Here is an 18,773-nt window from a genome sequence, read left to right on the forward strand (position 1 = left end):
AGGTTTGGGACACAAAGTGTATTTTTTAGAGTAAAATTTTTGTTAGGTGATTTTAGAGTGAGAGATCCAATGTGTGAGACAAGCAAACCTGAACCATCACCAAGCACAACTTCATCGATGCCATCGTATTCAGAATGAATGGATAAATTACTGAGATCTCCAGTGATATTATGAGACGCAACGGAGTCCATGAGCCATTTATTGTCCATGACATTAGAAGTAGATGTGCAGTTAGCAGTGACTGCATGAGAATTCAGTTGGGGCATGACTTGGTTGTGTGGCCAATTTGGTCACAAAATTGACATTTTGGCTGATATCGTTTCTGATTGGCATTGGGCAGGCCCGAGTGCTTGTTTTGTGGTCGTGAGTCTTTATTTTGGCCTTGATTGCATGAGAACCCAGAGGGCCTGCCTTGATTCTTTTGGTAAGAGCTTCTAGAATTAGGCTTGGGGTTCGTATAGTTCGCCGACACCACAATGGCGGTCTCAAGTCGCCGGAGATAGCTGTCGTGGCCTACCAGAAGATCGTGGAGTTCTTCAAAGGTCAAGGACTTCTCCCTCGCACAGATTGGCGCAGCTATTTCCCTGAAATCAGAACCCAAAGCATTAAAGATGTAAAGGGTTAGATCATCGTCAGATATGGGATGATCGATCAAAGCGATCTCATCAGCCAATGCCTTTATAGCATGGAGATACTCCGGAATCGAGCGATTTCCCTTTTGAATCAAGGTAATTTCTTCCTTGAGCTGCATAACCCTCATTCGAGATCTGCTAGCATACATATGATTCAATTTTTTCCATGCCTCGTGAGATGTTTTTGCGGTAGCTATGAGATGAGTGATAGTGGGGGAGGTTGAGGCAAGGATGGCACTGAGAATTAACTTATCTTGCCGAACCCAATGGTTTTTTTGTAGGACAGATTTGGGGTTGTCATCAGATGATGGACACACCGAAATTTCAGTAGCATAATCCAGCAAATCGTACCCAATGAGAAGAGCTTCGAATTGGGCAAGCCATTGTGCAAAGATGGAGGGGGTTAATTTCTCATTGATTTGGGCAGTGATATTGAGAGCAACAAGTGGTGTTTCGGTTGGAGAGGGAGGTTGGGTGTTTGGATTCTGGGAAGAAGACATTTCGAAAGAAAGGATCGGATTCTCATTTGAGGGGTCGAGAATTGTAGAGAGAATGTTTCAATGGAAATTTTCCTCAATACTATTGATGTGCTTAGTGTATAATTTATATAGAGTACATGCCATAAATTAAGGAATTACAACAATCTAAATATAGAAGAATATACATGAGTTTTTGCTAAAATCCTGCTGCACTATCTATTTACATTAATTACAGAAATTAGTAGCGCAATTCTTGGTCTGAATATCTGCATGATTTGTTGTTGATTGATCTGCCTTGATACCTTATTGGCAACCGAGAAGGGATTCGAATTCAAAACCTTTTAAATAATACACTCAATAGACCCTATCGAATCACTCAACCACCGGAAAATAGTTCAATAATTTTTATCTATCACTAAAGAAACTAATAAAAGGTTGAGAAGTCAGAATTATTAAAATAAATTTGGAATTTCATTTTTATTTATCATATTTTAAGAGTTTGATTAACTTTATTTAATTGGAAGATTGAGTAATCACTTTGACCAAAAAGTTTAAATTATTAGATAATAAGTATCTGGCAATAATATTAAAAGTCTAATAAATAATAATAAGCTATTATAAGTTTTGGTTATTAAAATATAACTATATTTTAGTTTCGAAATTCCAAGTCATAAAATTAACTATATTAAATTATAATTCCTCTCATGTTATTAACTAAATTCTCTCTAATATATTTGAAAAAGTTNGTTGAGAAGTCAGAATTATTAAAATAAATTTGGAATTTCATTTTTATTTATCATATTTTAGAGTTTGATTAACTTTATTTAATTGGAAGATTGAGTAATCACTTTGACCAAAAAGTTTAAATTATTAGATAATAAGTATCTGGCAATAATATTAAAAGTCTAATAAATAATAATAAGCTATTATAAGTTTTGGTTATTAAAATATAACTATATTTGAGTTTCGAAATTCCAAGTCATAAAATTAACTATATTAAATTATAATTCCTCTCATGTTATTAACTAAATTCTCTCTAATATATTTGAAAAAGTTAAAAAAAATATATTTTTATGTTAATCCAATAAGCTTCAGAATTATTAAAATTATTAAATTACATTTATTGAGTTTTATTATAATAACTTAATATATATATATATATATATATTATCGTCAGATCAACAAATTCTAAATAGCTGGATTAATATAATATATATATCTATATATTATCGTCAGATCAACAAATTCTAAATTGCTGGATTAATGTAATTACAGAATGTCCGCTACCCAACCGGCCAACCCAACAAATTTAACGCTACAAAGTATGGGATCCATTCGAAGTTTCGAACCACCCGATTAACTAACTGGACCCGATCCAATTCAAAAAAAACCTGCAGTTTCTACCCTCTTGGCTCTTGACACTCTCAAAGAGGGAAAACCCCATTAAACCCTAAATTGAAAATTGATTGAATTAACGTAGCAGCTTCAAAGCAATGGCTTTGACAGTCTCCAATGTATTTCACTGTCCAAACCCAGAAATTTCACTGAGGAATTATAATCTCAAAGCCCCACTTTCAAGATTCCCATCTTCTTTTGTTAGGTAATTTACGGGAAGATTTTCATTTCAAGCATTGTTTCTTCTTACTGTTATTAAAGTGTTTTGACATGTAGTTTTTTGTATGTTTAAAAGCTAAAGTTTTTAACTTTTCACTTAAATGGTTGTTTTGTTGGATAAGGTTGGATATGAAAAGAAAGTTTCATTCTGAATTTCGTCATTTTTTTTTTTTTGTATATATTTTAGGCATTAGAATTGCAAGTGTTAAAATAAAAATATGATAAGAACGTTACTTCATGAAGTGCCATTTTTTTTTTTTTTTTGGGTAATAAATGTGAATTTTTAACATGGAAGAATTTTGTATTAGCTAATTGGGTTTCATTTATTTATTTGCCTTGAAACATATAACTATAGCAGCAGGGTGTTGTATTTAACAGGTTTCCTAGAGCAATTTCATGGAATAAACGGATGATTTGTGCTGCTGCATCAGCTGCAGGAAGTTCGAATTCAGACAGTGAGTTAAATCCTTATGAGGTGATTTTGGTTCTTGCAAGGGATTTTGGTTAAAATCCCTTGTATTTTTGGGAACACTAAGTGAATGATTACCGGCTATCCACTTGTATCGGTGTTAATAGATTTTTGATGTTTGTGCTTTTCAGGTTCTAGGTGTGAGCCCCATTGAGGGATTTGAGAAGGTCAAGGCAGCATATGCAAAGAAACACAAGGAGGCTGAGAGAAATAATGATGAAGCAACTGCTGCCCGAGTAGGTTATATATATGTGTGTGTGTGTGTGTAGAAAAAGATAAAGTTTCCATACTTTGAGATTTTTTGATTTGTAAATGTCTTCCAGCTTGAGAAGGCATATGACAAACTCATGATGGAACAATTAAGTAAACGGAAAAAGGGGGTGACATTTGGTTCATTTAAGGTATGTTTGTGATTGTTTCTTTATTTCTTTTGAAGTTTCTTGAATTGACAGGTGAAACAATGATAGATATGGTGTTTAATACTTTTATGAATGAGAGGGTACAAGAATATACAAAAATGTAGATTGGCATATTGGCTATATGTATCCATGAGAACTTTGCTTGTCTGCTTAGATTATATTGTGTGTCATGACTTGAATCGACTATGATAGAGTGACATGCTTGTCGATGCCTGAGAACAATACATCAAGGAGAGTCCCATCCACTTGCTTATGTGAAATAATAGTTAGCAAAGTTAAGGCTCCGTTTGGTTCACTTTTTTACACTTTTTAGAAAAGTTTTTTGAAAAAAGTTAAAAAAAGTTGAATTGGGTGGGTATTACGATGTAAGATTTGAAAATTAATAAAAATACCTTCTATGTTTGTTTATTTACTAAACACCCCTATAATAAAACATTAAAAGTTAACAAAAACACCCCCAACCCACCCATTAAATATGGACAACCGGCCACTCAGCCGGAGGGTGGCCGGAGTCGCCGTATCGGCGCATGAGCGACTGGATCTTGTCGGTCGTGTGCCGATCTGGCCGGCAAAGGCTGTACGGCTAGATCTGGCCATTGACGGCTAGATCTGGCCGTATTTGCTCGTCAACGACGGCCAAAGATATGGCCGTCGTTGATGGTCAACGACGACCATGTGTTGGCCGTCGTTGACAACTGACTACGGCCAAAGATTTGGCCGTCAACGGTTAGATCTTTGGCCTTAGGCCAGATCCATTGTGGATCTAGCCGGAAAAGGCTAGATCGGTGCACTACCATCCAGATTCAGCCGGTAGTGCGCCATTATACCAGATTCCGGCCATCTTCCGGCGGTGGTGACCGGAATCTGGTAAACGTGGGTTGTTGGGGTTTTTTTTGCAATTTCTTAAAAAATATTTAGGGGTATTTAATTAAATTAATAAATTTAGGGGGTTTAAAAAAAGTTGAATAATATTATGAGTTTTTACAATTTTACTGTTTAACTTTATTGGAACTACTAATAATAGTATTCCCAAATGTGAGCCAAACGAAGCCTAATTTTCTGGTAAACTAGGGAAAATTTTGTATTTAAAATTGGAGAGAAATTATAGTTAATGCTTATAGAGATAGTTAAAGGAGATATCATTTGAGATAAGTATTCCACAAATTTTATCTTGAAGAATCTTTATTACTCCTTAAAACTGCTTACTTTCCTAAATAACTTCTTTAATAGTCATTTTTAGGGATATTAACTTAAGTGGTAGTGTATATGTAGTTGTCTGTGTTGTGGGTGAAACATATTTTGTAAATTCACTCTTTTGATCCTAAAGTTTCCCTTGGCTTATCAAAATTTAATAATTCATAAAATGGTTTATGTTCATACATATGTGATCTTTGCATGAAGAAGTGTATTCCTTCTCATACCTAGTTATGGCATTAAATTATTATGTGTTTTTATATACAATGCAGGTTTCAAAGGAGGTCAAATATGCTGATAAGCAACCTATTGTACCATGGGGGCCAAGGTTTTGTGATTGCTCATAGTAGGATAATATATTACTTCTAGCATTATCCATGTTTAATTATTTTATTACCATAATTTCTCTGTTCATTACTTTGTAGTTCTGTTATCATTAGTAGATGAATAATGACAAATGTGGTTAGCAGAATCTGAATTATGCCTGCATATAGGAGAGGGTAGTATATTTGCCTAGTAAAATTGAAGATCTGAAAACTGTTTTCTTGTCAGATTTTGGAAAATACTGTACATATCCCATTCATAAATTTATAATAGAGCATTGTGCATATTTTGTGGTAATTATCAATAGTCTTTGGTCTTTTAGCCTTGTGGCTTCTGTTGACATGCTGTTGTAACCCACTATATGTTGATAATCTATTAAGAGAAGCTAAGCCAGATTATATCTTTCTCCCAGTATTGTAACAGTTGCATAGACAGCTTTGTTCTGTTGTCACTTCAAATGTATTGCACTTATTTTGGGTCCTACTTTGTTTTCAGGTACTCCAAGTCTGATGAAAAAGACATGCGCATAAACTTAGCAATATCTGCAGCATTTGTAAGTATGAAAGATTGGTGACTCTGCCTTCTTGCTTATTCGTTTCGCTAACTATTGTTGGTTGCTAACAGTGACTATCAAACCAACTACAAAGGCCTGTGTGCTTTTTTATATTAGCAATCATAAGTTTGGTATTCTTCATTCAGCTCATGGACTTTGTACTCTTTGAATCTAAGACTGTTGCACTTTTGCTGGATCATATTTTTTTTTTGTTTTCCATGTCGTCTTTTGCTTGTCAAGTCATGGCATGACTCCTCTAGTGTATGTGTTTCAATGTTGCAACAACTGTCGCTTTTTCTTTTAAATGAATGTGGTGTTTTTGCTTTACTTTTTTTTTTTTTTTGCCCTTACATTTTGCTTTTCATTATGCAGATGGCTTGGATTGCTATCAAGCGCTATGCTGAATACAAACCTTTGCAATTTTTAGCTTTTGCATTTGTTTACCGAATTTTTGAGAAGTTGAAAAAATTTGAGCCAGCTGTATCACCAACAGTTACAGTGAGTGTAACTTGGCCTGCCTTTCTCATCATTTGGAACATTTTCTAGGTTTCCTCTCATATGGGACGTCATATCCATAAGAAGTTATCCACAATTTGAGTCACTCCAATTTGTTATAATATTCAAGTTGATCTTGGTTGCAGGAAGAGGGTGAAGATGATGGACGAGCATTGCGAATGGGAAAACGGATTCTTCGTTCCCTTGGACTTGTTTTCGGTTGTATTGCTGTTTCCTCTCTGGTATGATATAGTATGCAACTTCTTGCTATGCATCTTTAAGAATATGTTGATATTAACCTGTGTCAGTTGGGTTGCTTTGTAAGTTATAAATCTTAGTTTATGTGGTTGGTTGTCAGTACTTTGCAGCGACTGAGATATTTTTAAGAAAATGCTGGCACAACTGCTTTCTATCCTTGCTTTTTGTTGAAACTTTACCTTCCTATGGTTAGGCATATATCTTCTTGCTGAGGTTGTGGCATGCAAAGGCAAACCTCACTGAACCGATGCAGTTCTTATGAATGATTTAGGATAAAATCAGGAACTACGGATCATAATTACTTTAGCAAAATGAAATATCTGAACAAGTAACTAATTGTCTTAATATTGTTTAATTCATGTTTCTAAATGTTTGATGACAAAATTTGGTATCTCATGCCTTTCGGTTGTATTTACCGTTTCATTCTTTTAACATTTCACATTGAGAAATGAAAGGAAAATTTAAGAGTGTCATTAAATTCATAAAAATTCAAAGTTTGGTGTGATCAAAGTAGATAGATACTCCTATCTGGAGAAGCTGAAGTCTTTATAATCTCTTCCTTGAACCATATTCATTGTTTTGTATGGCTGCTTCATTATTTATATGGTTTGTCATATTGGAGATTATCAGTTACGGTAAATTTCAATAAAGTATGGTCTTGAAGTTTAGATAATGAGTTAGTGCTTACTCTCTTACCTCTATCATTGGCACTGACATTTTTGTGATTTTATGTAGGCATTCACTGGTATTTTGAATTTCATTGAATATGCAAACGGTTTCATACCTGTTTTTCTCTACAACAACCAGGTATTGACATTGACCTACTCTCACTGTTATAGCATAACTTTACACTCTCTAAGCAAGATATTATTTGCTTGTTGCAAATTTTGTACTCAAAAGTGATTTAAATTATCTGTAACTGACATATCTTCAATTTGTGACATTGGGAAAATTGCTTTTTGCTAACATAATACACGGCTTACATTCAATAATTGAGGTTCTTTATAAAAATATGTATCTCTTTATCTGTGCTTATGGATCAGCAAGAATGTTTGAATTCCCTGTGAAAATGAACACTTCTAATTTTCATATATATATGTTATCAAAACTCAGAAGTGATTTCTCCAATACTTCCAGTTCTTGCTCTTCTGGACAAAGAAACTTTTATGTTGTCTGTTGGTTTTCCACCCTGATGCCAAGTTTTCATGTGCAGGAACTGATAATCACAGCTTCATCTGCGGTCATGCTCTACATAATGGCATCGTATTACAGATGATGAATCCATGGAAGCTTTCACTGGGGAATCGGTTTGATTAGTAGTTAATATGGCTGTCAATTTTGTCAAATGAAATTCTAATCCTGTATGATGGACATCATTAAGCAAAGTAAGTTGGTTATAGCATCAATTTTATTCATTTGTAGTATGCAAGCCTATTGTTATATTGTTCATCTTCGGCAAAATTGGCTTTGGAATCCGACCAATAAATTTTGGAGTGTATCTAATTTTGTGTTTTTTTTTTATTTTTTTTTATTTTTCACATGTAGAAGTGTTATATTCATATGTAAAAGATGGAGCACTGCAGAATATTAGAACTGCACAAAGTAATTTTTAGATGAAAGACAATAATTGAAATCAATGTTCCATTTGTTGAGTTTAGATAGATGTCAAGTTGTTTTATTTTCTACTTAACAGTGTCAGAAGTACACCAATTGAGAATTTAAAAAAAAAAAAAAAAAAAAAAAAAAAGATAAAGTTGGCCATCATCATCATCTTCTTCGAGGCTACTTTGGTTTGGTTGTAGCTTTTGAAGTTGGAGCTCTCAGCCAAGATCTGCATTTCTACAACTATGATGGCAGTAATTTCAAAAAGTGCCCTATCATTAGAATTGTATATAGTGTTGACTGTTGCCTTTTCTTCACAATGACTCCTCCCTGTATCTGGGATAAATCTGAGCTTATAGAACTACTGAAAAACACCATTGGAGTCCAGCAGGCCTTAACAGTAGTAGTCACTGAAGGGTTCATCTGGTCTTCAACTTTAAGGGTTTATCTGGTCTTCAACTTTAAGGTTTTGAAAGATTAGTTAAAGTACATGGAAGATGATTTGAACACCATCGGTCATTAAAAAAAAAAAAAAAAAAAAAAAACCCTCTTTTATTATAATAATACTAGAAGTAAAATTTCATCATAGAAACTCAATTATGTGTATAATATGATTGGAGAAATTAAAATTAGAGATAAATAACATAAATTAAAATGAATGATGAGACATTTATTCAGGGTAATAAATTTAAGATTTTTTTGTAGTGCCAAATGAGATTCTTATTGGTATAATCTCAATTTTTATAAGTCTTTAAGTGAAACAGAGAATATTATTCAAATCTTTGTTAATCATATTTATTTTCATGAGTTCACGAGTTTGAATCTCTTCAAACATTAATAGGAGCAATTATTGTTCATTGAAACTCTTATTTAGCTGACAGTTTGAAGATCTTGGCCCGAACACCCTCCGGTGATAAAAAGTAATGGTTATTTTTATATCATTTTATCGTCTTAGAACATCTTCAAATGACTCTTTATATGACCTAAACTCTTTATTATAATGAGTCTATCCATAAAAATAAGAGTCTAACATGCTCTTTATCTTTAAAATATAAATTAGAGAGCGAGTTTGGCTCTCCACATTTAGAGAGTCAAATTTCATTCTCTATCATAATTTTAATTAATAAATTATAAGTTCCTATGTATTTTATTTATTAATTCTCTCTCCCATTAACTCTCTTTCTTAAAAATAAAAAGCATCTTCATTAAATTTAAAGAGTCTATTAGATTTAATAAAAATTGTGTTCTTTATATTTTAAAATTAATAAAGATAATCTTTATTTATATGAAAGATGCTCTTCAAAATAAAGAGCATGGTCTTATCTTCAATGTTATACATGTCATAACCCAAACCCGGATTCTGAAACCCGAAATACCAAACCCGTCAAATATGGATCTAGATATCAAGTATTATTGTATTAATCAACAAATATACACACATGTTTCCTAATTTCTGGTCCAAGTATATAAACCGCCAGCAATATCACCACCATCTTCAACACAGATTCAGAAAGAGAAACAAACAAATAGACAAAGAAACCCTAGCTAGGGTTTTATCCAATCCAAGATAATACAGTAGCTGGGTGTTGAATCAATCAAAAGAGAGGCAAGATGAGGATTATGATAAAGGGAGGCGTGTGGAAGAACACGGAGGATGAAATCCTTAAAGCCGCCGTTATGAAATATGGCAAAAACCAGTGGGCCCGTATCTCCTCCCTCTTGGTTCGTAAATCCGCTAAACAGTGTAAGGCTCGCTGGTACGAGTGGCTGGATCCCTCCATCAAAAAAGTAAGTTCATTTCTTCTTTCTTACTTAGTTTGTCTTATCTTTTATGGGAAATGTGAGTTGTCGTTTTTTAGTCTCTATTTTTCAAAATGAACCAACATTGATGATTTCTGCGGTTGTTTTGGATTTGATTCTGAGATGAAGTTGTTAGATTGGGCGATAAGTTGAGTGAGGGTTTAGTATTTTTCGTTCATTGTGGTGCATTTGAATTTGAATTAGTTTAAGGAGGAATTTGGGACTACTGAAGGTGTTTGGAAATTTTCCATATTTTCGCGTGGATAAGATCACAGTTTAGTTGATGTAATTTGTATTTTTTGTACTTCATCATGCTGGATAATGTTCATGTTTTTTTTTTTTTTTTTTTTTTTTTTTTTTTTTTTAACTGATTATTGTGGTATTTCTAGACTGAATGGACAAGAGAAGAGGATGAGAAGTTGCTTCATCTTGCTAAGCTTATGCCCACACAATGGAGAACAATTGCTCCAATTGTTGGCAGAACTCCATCTCAGTGCCTTGAGAGATATGAGAAGCTCCTTGATGCAGCTTGTGCCAAGGATGAGAACTACGAACCAGGTGATGATCCACGGAAATTGCGTCCTGGGGAGATTGACCCAAACCCAGAATCAAAGCCTGCTCGTCCGGATCCAGTTGATATGGATGAAGATGAGAAGGAAATGCTTTCTGAAGCGCGAGCTCGTTTGGCCAACACTAGGGGCAAAAAGGCAAAAAGAAAGGCCAGGGAGAAACAGCTTGAAGAGGCTAGGAGGCTTGCTTCTTTGCAAAAGAGGAGAGAACTTAAAGCTGCTGGAATTGATAATAGACACAGGAAAAGGAAAAGAAAGGGAATTGATTATAATGCCGAAATTCCCTTTGAGAAGAAGCCTCCTCCGGGCTTTTTTGATGTTACTGATGAAGATAGGCCTGTAGAACAAGTTAAATTCCCAACAACCATTGAAGAACTTGAAGGGAAGAGGAGGATTGATTTAGAAGCTCAGTTAAGAAGACAAGATATTGCAAAGAACAAAATTGCGCAGAGACAGGACGCTCCTTCATCCATACTGCAGGCGAACAAGATGAATGATCCAGAAACAGTTAGGAAGAGGTCAAAACTGATGCTTCCTGCACCTCAGATTTCAGACCATGAATTGGAGGAAATTGCAAAAATGGGTTATGCTAGTGATCTTCTTGCTGGGAATGAGGAACTGTCAGAAGGCAGTGGTGCAACTCGTGCTCTTCTTGCAAATTATGCACAGACACCACAGCAGGGAATGACACCATTACGAACCCCACAAAGAACACCAGCTGGAAAGGGTGATGCTATTATGATGGAGGCTGAAAATCTGGCTAGGTTGAGAGAGTCACAGACACCATTATTAGGAGGAGAGAATCCAGAGTTGCACCCTTCAGATTTTTCTGGGGTCACTCCAAAGAAAAGGGAAATCCAAACACCTAACCCAATGCTGACTCCTTCCGCAACACCTGGTGGTGTGGGACTTACTCCCAGAATTGGCATGACACCTTCAAGGGATGGTTATTCTTTTGGTGTGACTCCTAAAGGAACTCCCATCAGGGATGAGCTCCACATAAATGAGGACATGGATATGCATGACAGTGCAAAACTTGAACAAAGAAGACAAGCTGATCTGAGAAGAAACTTGCGCTCTGGTCTGAGTAATCTCCCACAGCCCAAGAACGAGTACCAAATAGTTGTCCAGCCACCTGCAGAAGATAATGAAGAACCAGAAGAGAAGATTGAAGAAGACATGTCTGATAGGTTAGCCAGAGAAAGGGCCGAGGAAGAAGCAAGGCAGCAGGCATTACTTCGGAAGAGATCAAAAGTGCTGCAGAGGGAGCTTCCTCGGCCTCCGGTTGCTTCATTGGAACTAATTAGAAATTCTTTATTGAGGGCTGATGGAGACAAGAGTTCCTTTGTTCCTCCCACTTCTATTGAGCAGGCTGATGAAGTGATAAGAAAGGAACTTCTAACACTACTAGAGCATGATAATGCTAAATACCCCCTTGAGGAAAAGGTGGAGAAGAAAAAGAAGGGCTCCAAGCGTTCTGCTAATGGATCTGCTGCTCCTGTTCCCGTGATTGAAGATTTTGAAGAAGAAGAGCTGAAGGAGGTTTGTTTTTAGTCACGTCTTTTGCCAGCATACTTTCTACAATTTCTTCTTTTCCTTGTATACATATAGTTATAGCTAGATAGACTATGCCATAAACTTTTTCCCCTCTTTTCAGCGGTACCATCTTCTGATTATTTAAGGTTAAGAAACATTCTTGTTGCTATACGATAGGCTGTAAGGGTAAATTGCAGTTGGACAAGGGATTTATGGGATGTGAGAAGGCTGCCTGTCCAATGAGTTTTGTATGGATCAAAACAAAAGAAAAATAATAATTTTAAAGGTTAACTACATTCACCAATTTTAGTATAAGGGTAGAACTGAGCTGCTTCCTTTATGATTTAAAAAAAAAAAAAAAAAATTATTTTCTTTCATATGAACTTTTGTATGAATTCAGAAAGTAGCAGTACTTCAACTAATAATTTATGTTGCTCTTAATTTTTGATCTGTTGTCTGTATGAGATAAAGTAAGCGGGGAAGATGTCTTATGAATGTGGGATAAAGTAAAAATTTGGGCATTTATTTCTTATGAGTTCCAGGAATTCTCTTTCTTCTTTGTTCAACACAATTGGGAAGCTTCAATTGCATCGCTAGGGAAAGATTTTGTGTAGATTTTGAGTAGGGATTTTTTATGTTTTTGGAATAGCAGCTGCTTTATACATCTTGTGTAGTTTTTGGAGCCTTTGGGTTCTGAAACAGCTTGTACGTTTTGTGGACAATGTCTATTCTTGGATACTTTTTTGTTCTAATATGGTAACTTAGTTCCTAGCAATAAAAAAAGGGTTTGATGTTGCCTGGTTATAGAATGATGCCAGTTTTACTCCAGCCAGAATCCTTCTCTTGCTCAAAACTCCTTGTTTTCTTCAAATTTTCATTCTTAACTATTTATATTTTAACATTTTCAGTTAGAAATCTCTCGACCTTCCCCATACGTTTACGGAGTTCAAAAGTGGGTTACATCCAGACCTTACAACATATGGAGCAAATTAGCTTGTGAGATATAGTTTCTTTTGTTGGTGGTCCTAGTGTATTTTATTCCATGACTTCTTGGGTGAAAGCAAGGGCTTTACCACTAAGCCCAAGCCTGAGGTTAAATTTCAACTGTTAATGGTTCTGAATTTGGTTTGAATCATTATGTCTGGAAGTGCTCAAATTATAGGATAATAGGCAAGGTCTGATTTTAATGCATTGATTGAAGTTCTGCTGTATAGTTTGGGTCATATATCTCATAATTTAGCTTTAGGCGAATTTTTTTTTCATTACCTTTTGTATTTTGTTATAATCAACAGCCATACTCTTATGATACAAGCACTTAATATTTCAAATGATGCCTTCTTTCCATGAGTCCTCTATTTGTGATGCATTTGGCTTTATTTATGGTCTTGTTGCAGGCTGATATTTTGATAAAGGAAGAGACTCAGTATCTTCGTGTAGCAATGGGGCATGAAAATGAATCCCTTGATGAATTTGTGGAAGCACACAATACTTGTTTAAACGATCTCATGTACTTCCCCACCCGAAATGCTTATGGTCTCTCAAGTGTAGCTGGAAACATGGAGAAACTTGCAGCCTATCAGAGCGAATTTGAGATTGTGAAGAAGAAGATGGATGATGATAAGGAGAAGGCTTTACACCTTGAGAAAAAAGTCAAAGTTCTCACACAAGGTTATGAGGTATGCTGTGGTATGCCTGCTGATCATTTCTCTGTTATTATATGTATTAATTTGGTTGGAATTTTTTGCTTCTATTCTGTTAATGGTTATGTATTTTCTTTGAGAGTTTAGGTTGTGTTGTGTTTGAATGGTCCACCAAATATGATTTCTTGCATTTCTTGCATGTGGGCAAAATAAAATGCAATTATAGTACATAGGACTACAACTGTTTACTGCTATTATTACTTTTTCAAACATAAATAATACAGAGGCCTATAGCTGTTTAATGCCCTGTATTATATGTATTTGAAGATAAGTAAGCTTTGACTTGAATTAGTTTTGTAGCTCAGCATCATCGTATTGGAAGATCTACAAGTAATGATTCTACAGATGATGGGGAGTTGTTTAGATATTAATGAAGATCAGCATAGGATGTAATAGTATTTGATCAGACAAGCTGTAGGAGTTGGACCGGCATATTTATAAAAATCAGACCCTACTCTATTTTTATTGCTGATTTCTAAATTTTATGAATAAGAAACAAATTTTTTTCTCCTTTAGTTTAGAATTTTTCGAAGTTAATTTAATTTGTATAATATGAAAGATAATCAAATGATTAGTAGATTATGTGGATTAAGCCCAATTATAAGCTGTCTTTATCAGTCATGGCTGTTGTTTGAAATCAGAGTTTTAGATTTCTAAATTGTTGACATTCTGAATGATCAGAAACGGGCTGAAAATCTGCGAAACCAAATACAAGCGACCGTCAAACAGATGGAGACTGCTGGAACAGAACTTGAGTGTTTCCAAGCGTTGCAGAAGCAAGAGCAACTGGCAGCATCAAACAGAATAAATGGTCTGTGGGAAGAAGTTCAGAAGCAAAAGGAGCTTGAGCAAACATTACAAAAGCGCTATGGAGATCTCTTGGCTGAGCTGGAAAGAGTAAGCCGTCACATAAATGAATACAGAGTACAGGCACAAAAACAAGAAGAAATTGCTGCAGAGAAGCATGCATTGGAGGCGGCTGCAGCAAATCAAGCCATTGAGCAAAATTCAGAAGCCCCGGAATCTTTACCTTCAGGGGAACTTGGAAGCTCTATGCCAGTTGAGCCATCTCATGGTGAAAATCCAGGCCCACAAATAGACGGTGCTCACGTGGATGTTGAGTCAGGGGAAGATCATTTAACACCTGATGCAGATGTGAGGCAAAATGTTGTGGAAGCCAATCCAGACGTGGTCGCCCAAGAAACTGTAAAATATAGTGGTTCAGCTAATGAGGATGTCATGGAAGTTCCTAGTGCTGAAGCTGACAATGCATCCTTGGCCTCCAAAGAGTTGGAGGCCAAGGACAATCTGCCTATCATGAATGGAGATTCTACCGACAAACAAGCAGGAGATGATAGTGCTAGTTCAGAACTGGTAAACACAGAATTGGATGGGAAAAAAGAGAATCAAGAGAATATGGTGATAATACACGACGATAATTAGAAATCTCCCTATTAATACAGTAACCTTTTGGGAGTTGAAGAATTGTGAATTGAGGTTGTTATGTAATGTTTCAGGGGACATTGGCTATTTGGATTCATATGCGCATAATCTTCCATTAATGTCTTGAGCAAAACTGGAACAGGGATGCCATGTGTTTCTGTTTAAATCCTAAAAGAGAGACCAGAAAAAAGAGTTTAATCTGGTCCTTTGTACTTTGTAACTGTTACGGAAGTGAAACTTTAGTTGTGCTTTTTCTATGGATAATTTTTGTTCTGGATAATTTACTAATTAACTTTTAGAATTATATTTGCCCCGTACTGTTGTGTTGACGTATTATAAAAAAAAAAATTTATAAATTTTTAGCCATTTTATTTCTCCTTCGATAGGCTCAAACTTGTTTATGTCATGATAAATAATACTAATTGGTAGGCATTTTGATTCACTTGCACATTGTTCGAAAACTACGGAGTGATTATTCAAAATGATGCTTCCGCACCTCAGATTTCAGACCATGAATTGGAGGAAATTGCAAAATGGTTATGCTAGTGATCTTCTTGCTGGGAATGAGGAACTGTCAGAAGGCAGTGGTGCAACTCGTGCTCTTCTTGCAAATTATGCACAGACACCACAGCAGGGAATGACACCATTACGAACCCCACAAAGAACACCAGCTGGCAAGGGTGATGCTATTATGATGGAGGCTGAAAATCTGGCTAGGTTGAGAGAGTCACAGACACCATTATTAGGAGGAGAGAATCCAGAGTTGCACCCTTCAGATTTTTCTGGGGTCACTCCAAGAAAAGGGAAATCCAAACACCTAACCCAATGCTGACTCCTTCCGCAACACCTGGCGGTGTGGGACTTACTCCCAGAATTGGCATGACACCTTCTAGGGATGGTTATTCTTTTGGTGTGACTCCTAAAGGAACTCCCACAGGGATGAGCTCCACATAAATGAGGACATGGATATGCATGACAGTGCAAACTTGAACAAAGAAGACAAGCTGATCTGAGAAGAAACTTGCGCTCTGGTCTGAGTAATCTCCCACAGCCCAAGAATGAGTACCAAATAGTTGTCCAGCCACCTGCGAAGATAATGAAGAACCAGAGAGAAGATTGAAGAAGACATGTCTGATAGGTTAGCCAGAGAAAGGGCCGAGGAAGAAGCAAGGCAGCAGGCATTACTTCGGAAGAGATCAAAGTGCTGCAGAGGGAGCTTCCTCGCCTCCGGTTGCTTCATTGGAACTAATTAGAAATTCTTTATTGAGGGCTGATGGAGACAAGAGTTCCTTTGTTCCTCCCACTTCTATTGAGCAGGCTGATGAAGTGATAAGAAAGGAACTTCTAACACTACTAGAGCATGATAATGCTAAATACCCCCTTGAGGAAAAGGTGGAGAAGAAAAGAAGGGCTCCAAGCGTTCTGCTAATGGATTCTGCTGCTCCTGTTCCCGTGATTGAAGATTTTGAAGAAGAAGAGCTGAAGGAGGTTTGTTTTTAGTCACGTCTTTTGCCAGCATACTTTCTACAATTTCTTCTTTTCCTTGTATACATATAGTTATAGCTAGATAGACTATGCCATAAACTTTTTCCCCTCTTTTCAGCGGTACCATCTTCTGATTTTTAAGTTTAAGAAACATTCTTGTTGCTATACGATAGGCTGTAAGGGTAAATTGCATGAGTTGGACAAGGGATTTATGGGATGTGAGAAGGCTGCCTGTCCAATGAGTTTTGTATGGATCAAAACAAAAGAAAAATAATTTTTAAAGGTTAACTACATTCACCCAATTTTAGTATAAGGGTAGAACTGAGCTGCTTCCTTTATGATTTAAAAAAAAAAAAAAAAATTATTTTCTTTCATATGAACTTTTGTATGAATTCAGAAAGTAGCAATACTTCAACTAATATTTATGTTGCTCTTAATTTTGATCGTTGTCTGTATGAGATAAAGTAGCGGGAAAGATGTCTTATGAATGTGGGATAAAGTAAAAATTTGGGCATTTATTTCTTATGAGTTCCAGGAATTCTCTTTCTTATTTGTTCAACACAATTGGGAAGCTTCAATTGCATAGCTAGGGAAAGATTTTGTGCAGATTTTGAGTAGAGATTTTTTATGTTTTTGGAATAGCAACTACTTTATACATCTTGTGTAGTTTTTGGAGCCTTTGGGTTCTGAAACAGCTTGTACGTTTTGTGGACAATGTCTATTCTTGGATACATTTTTGTTCTAATATGGTAACTTAGTTCCTAGCAATAAAAAAAGGGTTTGATGTTGCCTGGTTATAGAATGATGCCAGTTTTACTCCAGCCAGAATCCTTCTCTTGCTCAAACTCCTTGTTTTCTCTCTCAAATTTTCATTCTTAACTATTTATTTTTAACATTTTCAGTTAGAAATCTCTCGACCTTCCCCATACGTTTACGGAGTTCAAAAGTGGGTTACATCCAGACCTTACAACATATGGAGCAAATTAGCTTGTGAGATATAGTTTCTTTGTTGGTGGTCCTAGTGTATTTTATTCCATGACTTCTTGGGTGAAAGCAAGGGCTTTACCACTAAGCCCAAGCCTGAGTTAAATTTCAACTGTTAATGGTTCTGAATTTGGTTGAACAGTAGTAGTCACTGAAGGGTTCATCTGGTCTTCAACTTTAAGGGTTTATCTGGTCTTCAACTTTAAGGTTTTGAAAGATTAGTTAAAGTACATGGAAGATGATTTGAACACCATCGGTCATTAAAAAAAAAAAAAAAAAAAAAAAACCCTCTTTTATTATAATAATACTAGAAGTAAAATTTCATCATAGAAACTCAATTATGTGTATAATATGATTGGAGAAATTAAAATTAGAGATAAATAACATAAATTAAAATGAATGATGAGACATTTATTCAGGGTAATAAATTTAAGATTTTTTTGTAGTGCCAAATGAGATTCTTATTGGTATAATCTCAATTTTTATAAGTCTTTAAGTGAAACAGAGAATATTATTCAAATCTTTGTTAATCATATTTATTTTCATGAGTTCACGAGTTTGAATCTCTTCAAACATTAATAGGAGCAATTATTGTTCATTGAAACTCTTATTTAGCTGACAGTTTGAAGATCTTGGCCCGAACACCCTCCGGTGATAAAAAGTAATGGTTATTTTTATATCATTTTATCGTCTTAGAACATCTTCAAATGACTCTTTATATGACCTAAACTCTTTATTATAATGAGTCTATCCATAAAAATAAGAGTCTAACATGCTCTTTATCTTTAAAATATAAATTAGAGAGCGAGTTTGGCTCTCCACATTTAGAGAGTCAAATTTCATTCTCTATCATAATTTTAATTAATAAATTATAAGTTCCTATGTATTTTATTTATTAATTCTCTCTCCCATTAACTCTCTTTCTTAAAAATAAAAAGCATCTTCATTAAATTTAAAGAGTCTATTAGATTTAATAAAAATTGTGTTCTTTATATTTTAAAATTAATAAAGATAATCTTTATTTATATGAAAGATGCTCTTCAAAATAAAGAGCATGGTCTTATCTTCAATGTTATACATGTCATAACCCAAACCCGGATTCTGAAACCCGAAATACCAAACCCGTCAAATATGGATCTAGATATCAAGTATTATTGTATTAATCAACAAATATACACACATGTTTCCTAATTTCTGGTCCAAGTATATAAACCGCC

At 35.2% G+C, this 18,773-nt stretch overlaps 2 protein-coding genes across 2 annotated transcripts; both read left to right on the plus strand.

Annotated features, from left to right (window-relative positions):
* Nucleotides 1-2,430: 2,430 nt before the first annotated feature.
* LOC116107181 lies at nucleotides 2,431-8,074 on the plus strand. The gene is made up of 10 exons (XM_031393486.1): nucleotides 2,431-2,711; nucleotides 3,104-3,200; nucleotides 3,326-3,430; nucleotides 3,518-3,595; nucleotides 5,080-5,135; nucleotides 5,627-5,684; nucleotides 6,057-6,182; nucleotides 6,326-6,421; nucleotides 7,173-7,244; nucleotides 7,651-8,074. Exons 1-10 carry the CDS (start codon nucleotides 2,605-2,607, stop codon nucleotides 7,711-7,713), a joined length of 858 nt encoding a protein of 285 aa, XP_031249346.1. The 5' UTR covers nucleotides 2,431-2,604; the 3' UTR covers nucleotides 7,714-8,074.
* A 1,422-nt stretch (nucleotides 8,075-9,496) lies between these two features.
* Nucleotides 9,497-15,312, plus strand: LOC116105937 (cell division cycle 5-like protein). Its single transcript, XM_031392302.1, has 4 exons — nucleotides 9,497-9,827; nucleotides 10,229-11,950; nucleotides 13,339-13,620; nucleotides 14,326-15,312. The coding sequence occupies exons 1-4, from the start codon at nucleotides 9,651-9,653 to the stop codon at nucleotides 15,085-15,087; spliced, it is 2,943 nt and encodes a 980-aa protein (XP_031248162.1). The 5' UTR covers nucleotides 9,497-9,650; the 3' UTR covers nucleotides 15,088-15,312.
* The last annotated feature ends 3,461 nt before the right edge of the window (nucleotides 15,313-18,773 follow it).

This window comes from Pistacia vera, unplaced genomic scaffold (assembly GCF_008641045.1).
Source record: "Pistacia vera cultivar Batoury unplaced genomic scaffold, PisVer_v2 Contig117, whole genome shotgun sequence".
Lineage (NCBI taxonomy): Eukaryota > Viridiplantae > Streptophyta > Magnoliopsida > Sapindales > Anacardiaceae > Pistacia > Pistacia vera.

What these genes read in the sequence shown, in the direction of transcription:
- LOC116107181 (XM_031393486.1), top strand. Translation starts at nt 2,605, where the DNA reads ATGGCTTTGACAGTCTCCAATGTATTTCACTGTCCAAACCCAGAAATT. An exon ending in TGACATTTGGTTCATTTAAG is followed by an intron (nt 3,596 to 5,079) that starts GTATGTTTGTGA and finishes TATACAATGCAG; the next exon opens with GTTTCAAAGGAGGTCAAATA. An exon ending in CTGTATCACCAACAGTTACA is followed by an intron (nt 6,183 to 6,325) that starts GTGAGTGTAACT and finishes TCTTGGTTGCAG; the next exon opens with GAAGAGGGTGAAGATGATGG.
- LOC116105937 (XM_031392302.1), top strand. Translation starts at nt 9,651, where the DNA reads ATGAGGATTATGATAAAGGGAGGCGTGTGGAAGAACACGGAGGATGAA. An exon ending in AAGAAGAAGAGCTGAAGGAG is followed by an intron (nt 11,951 to 13,338) that starts GTTTGTTTTTAG and finishes GTCTTGTTGCAG; the next exon opens with GCTGATATTTTGATAAAGGA. An exon ending in TTCTCACACAAGGTTATGAG is followed by an intron (nt 13,621 to 14,325) that starts GTATGCTGTGGT and finishes CTGAATGATCAG; the next exon opens with AAACGGGCTGAAAATCTGCG.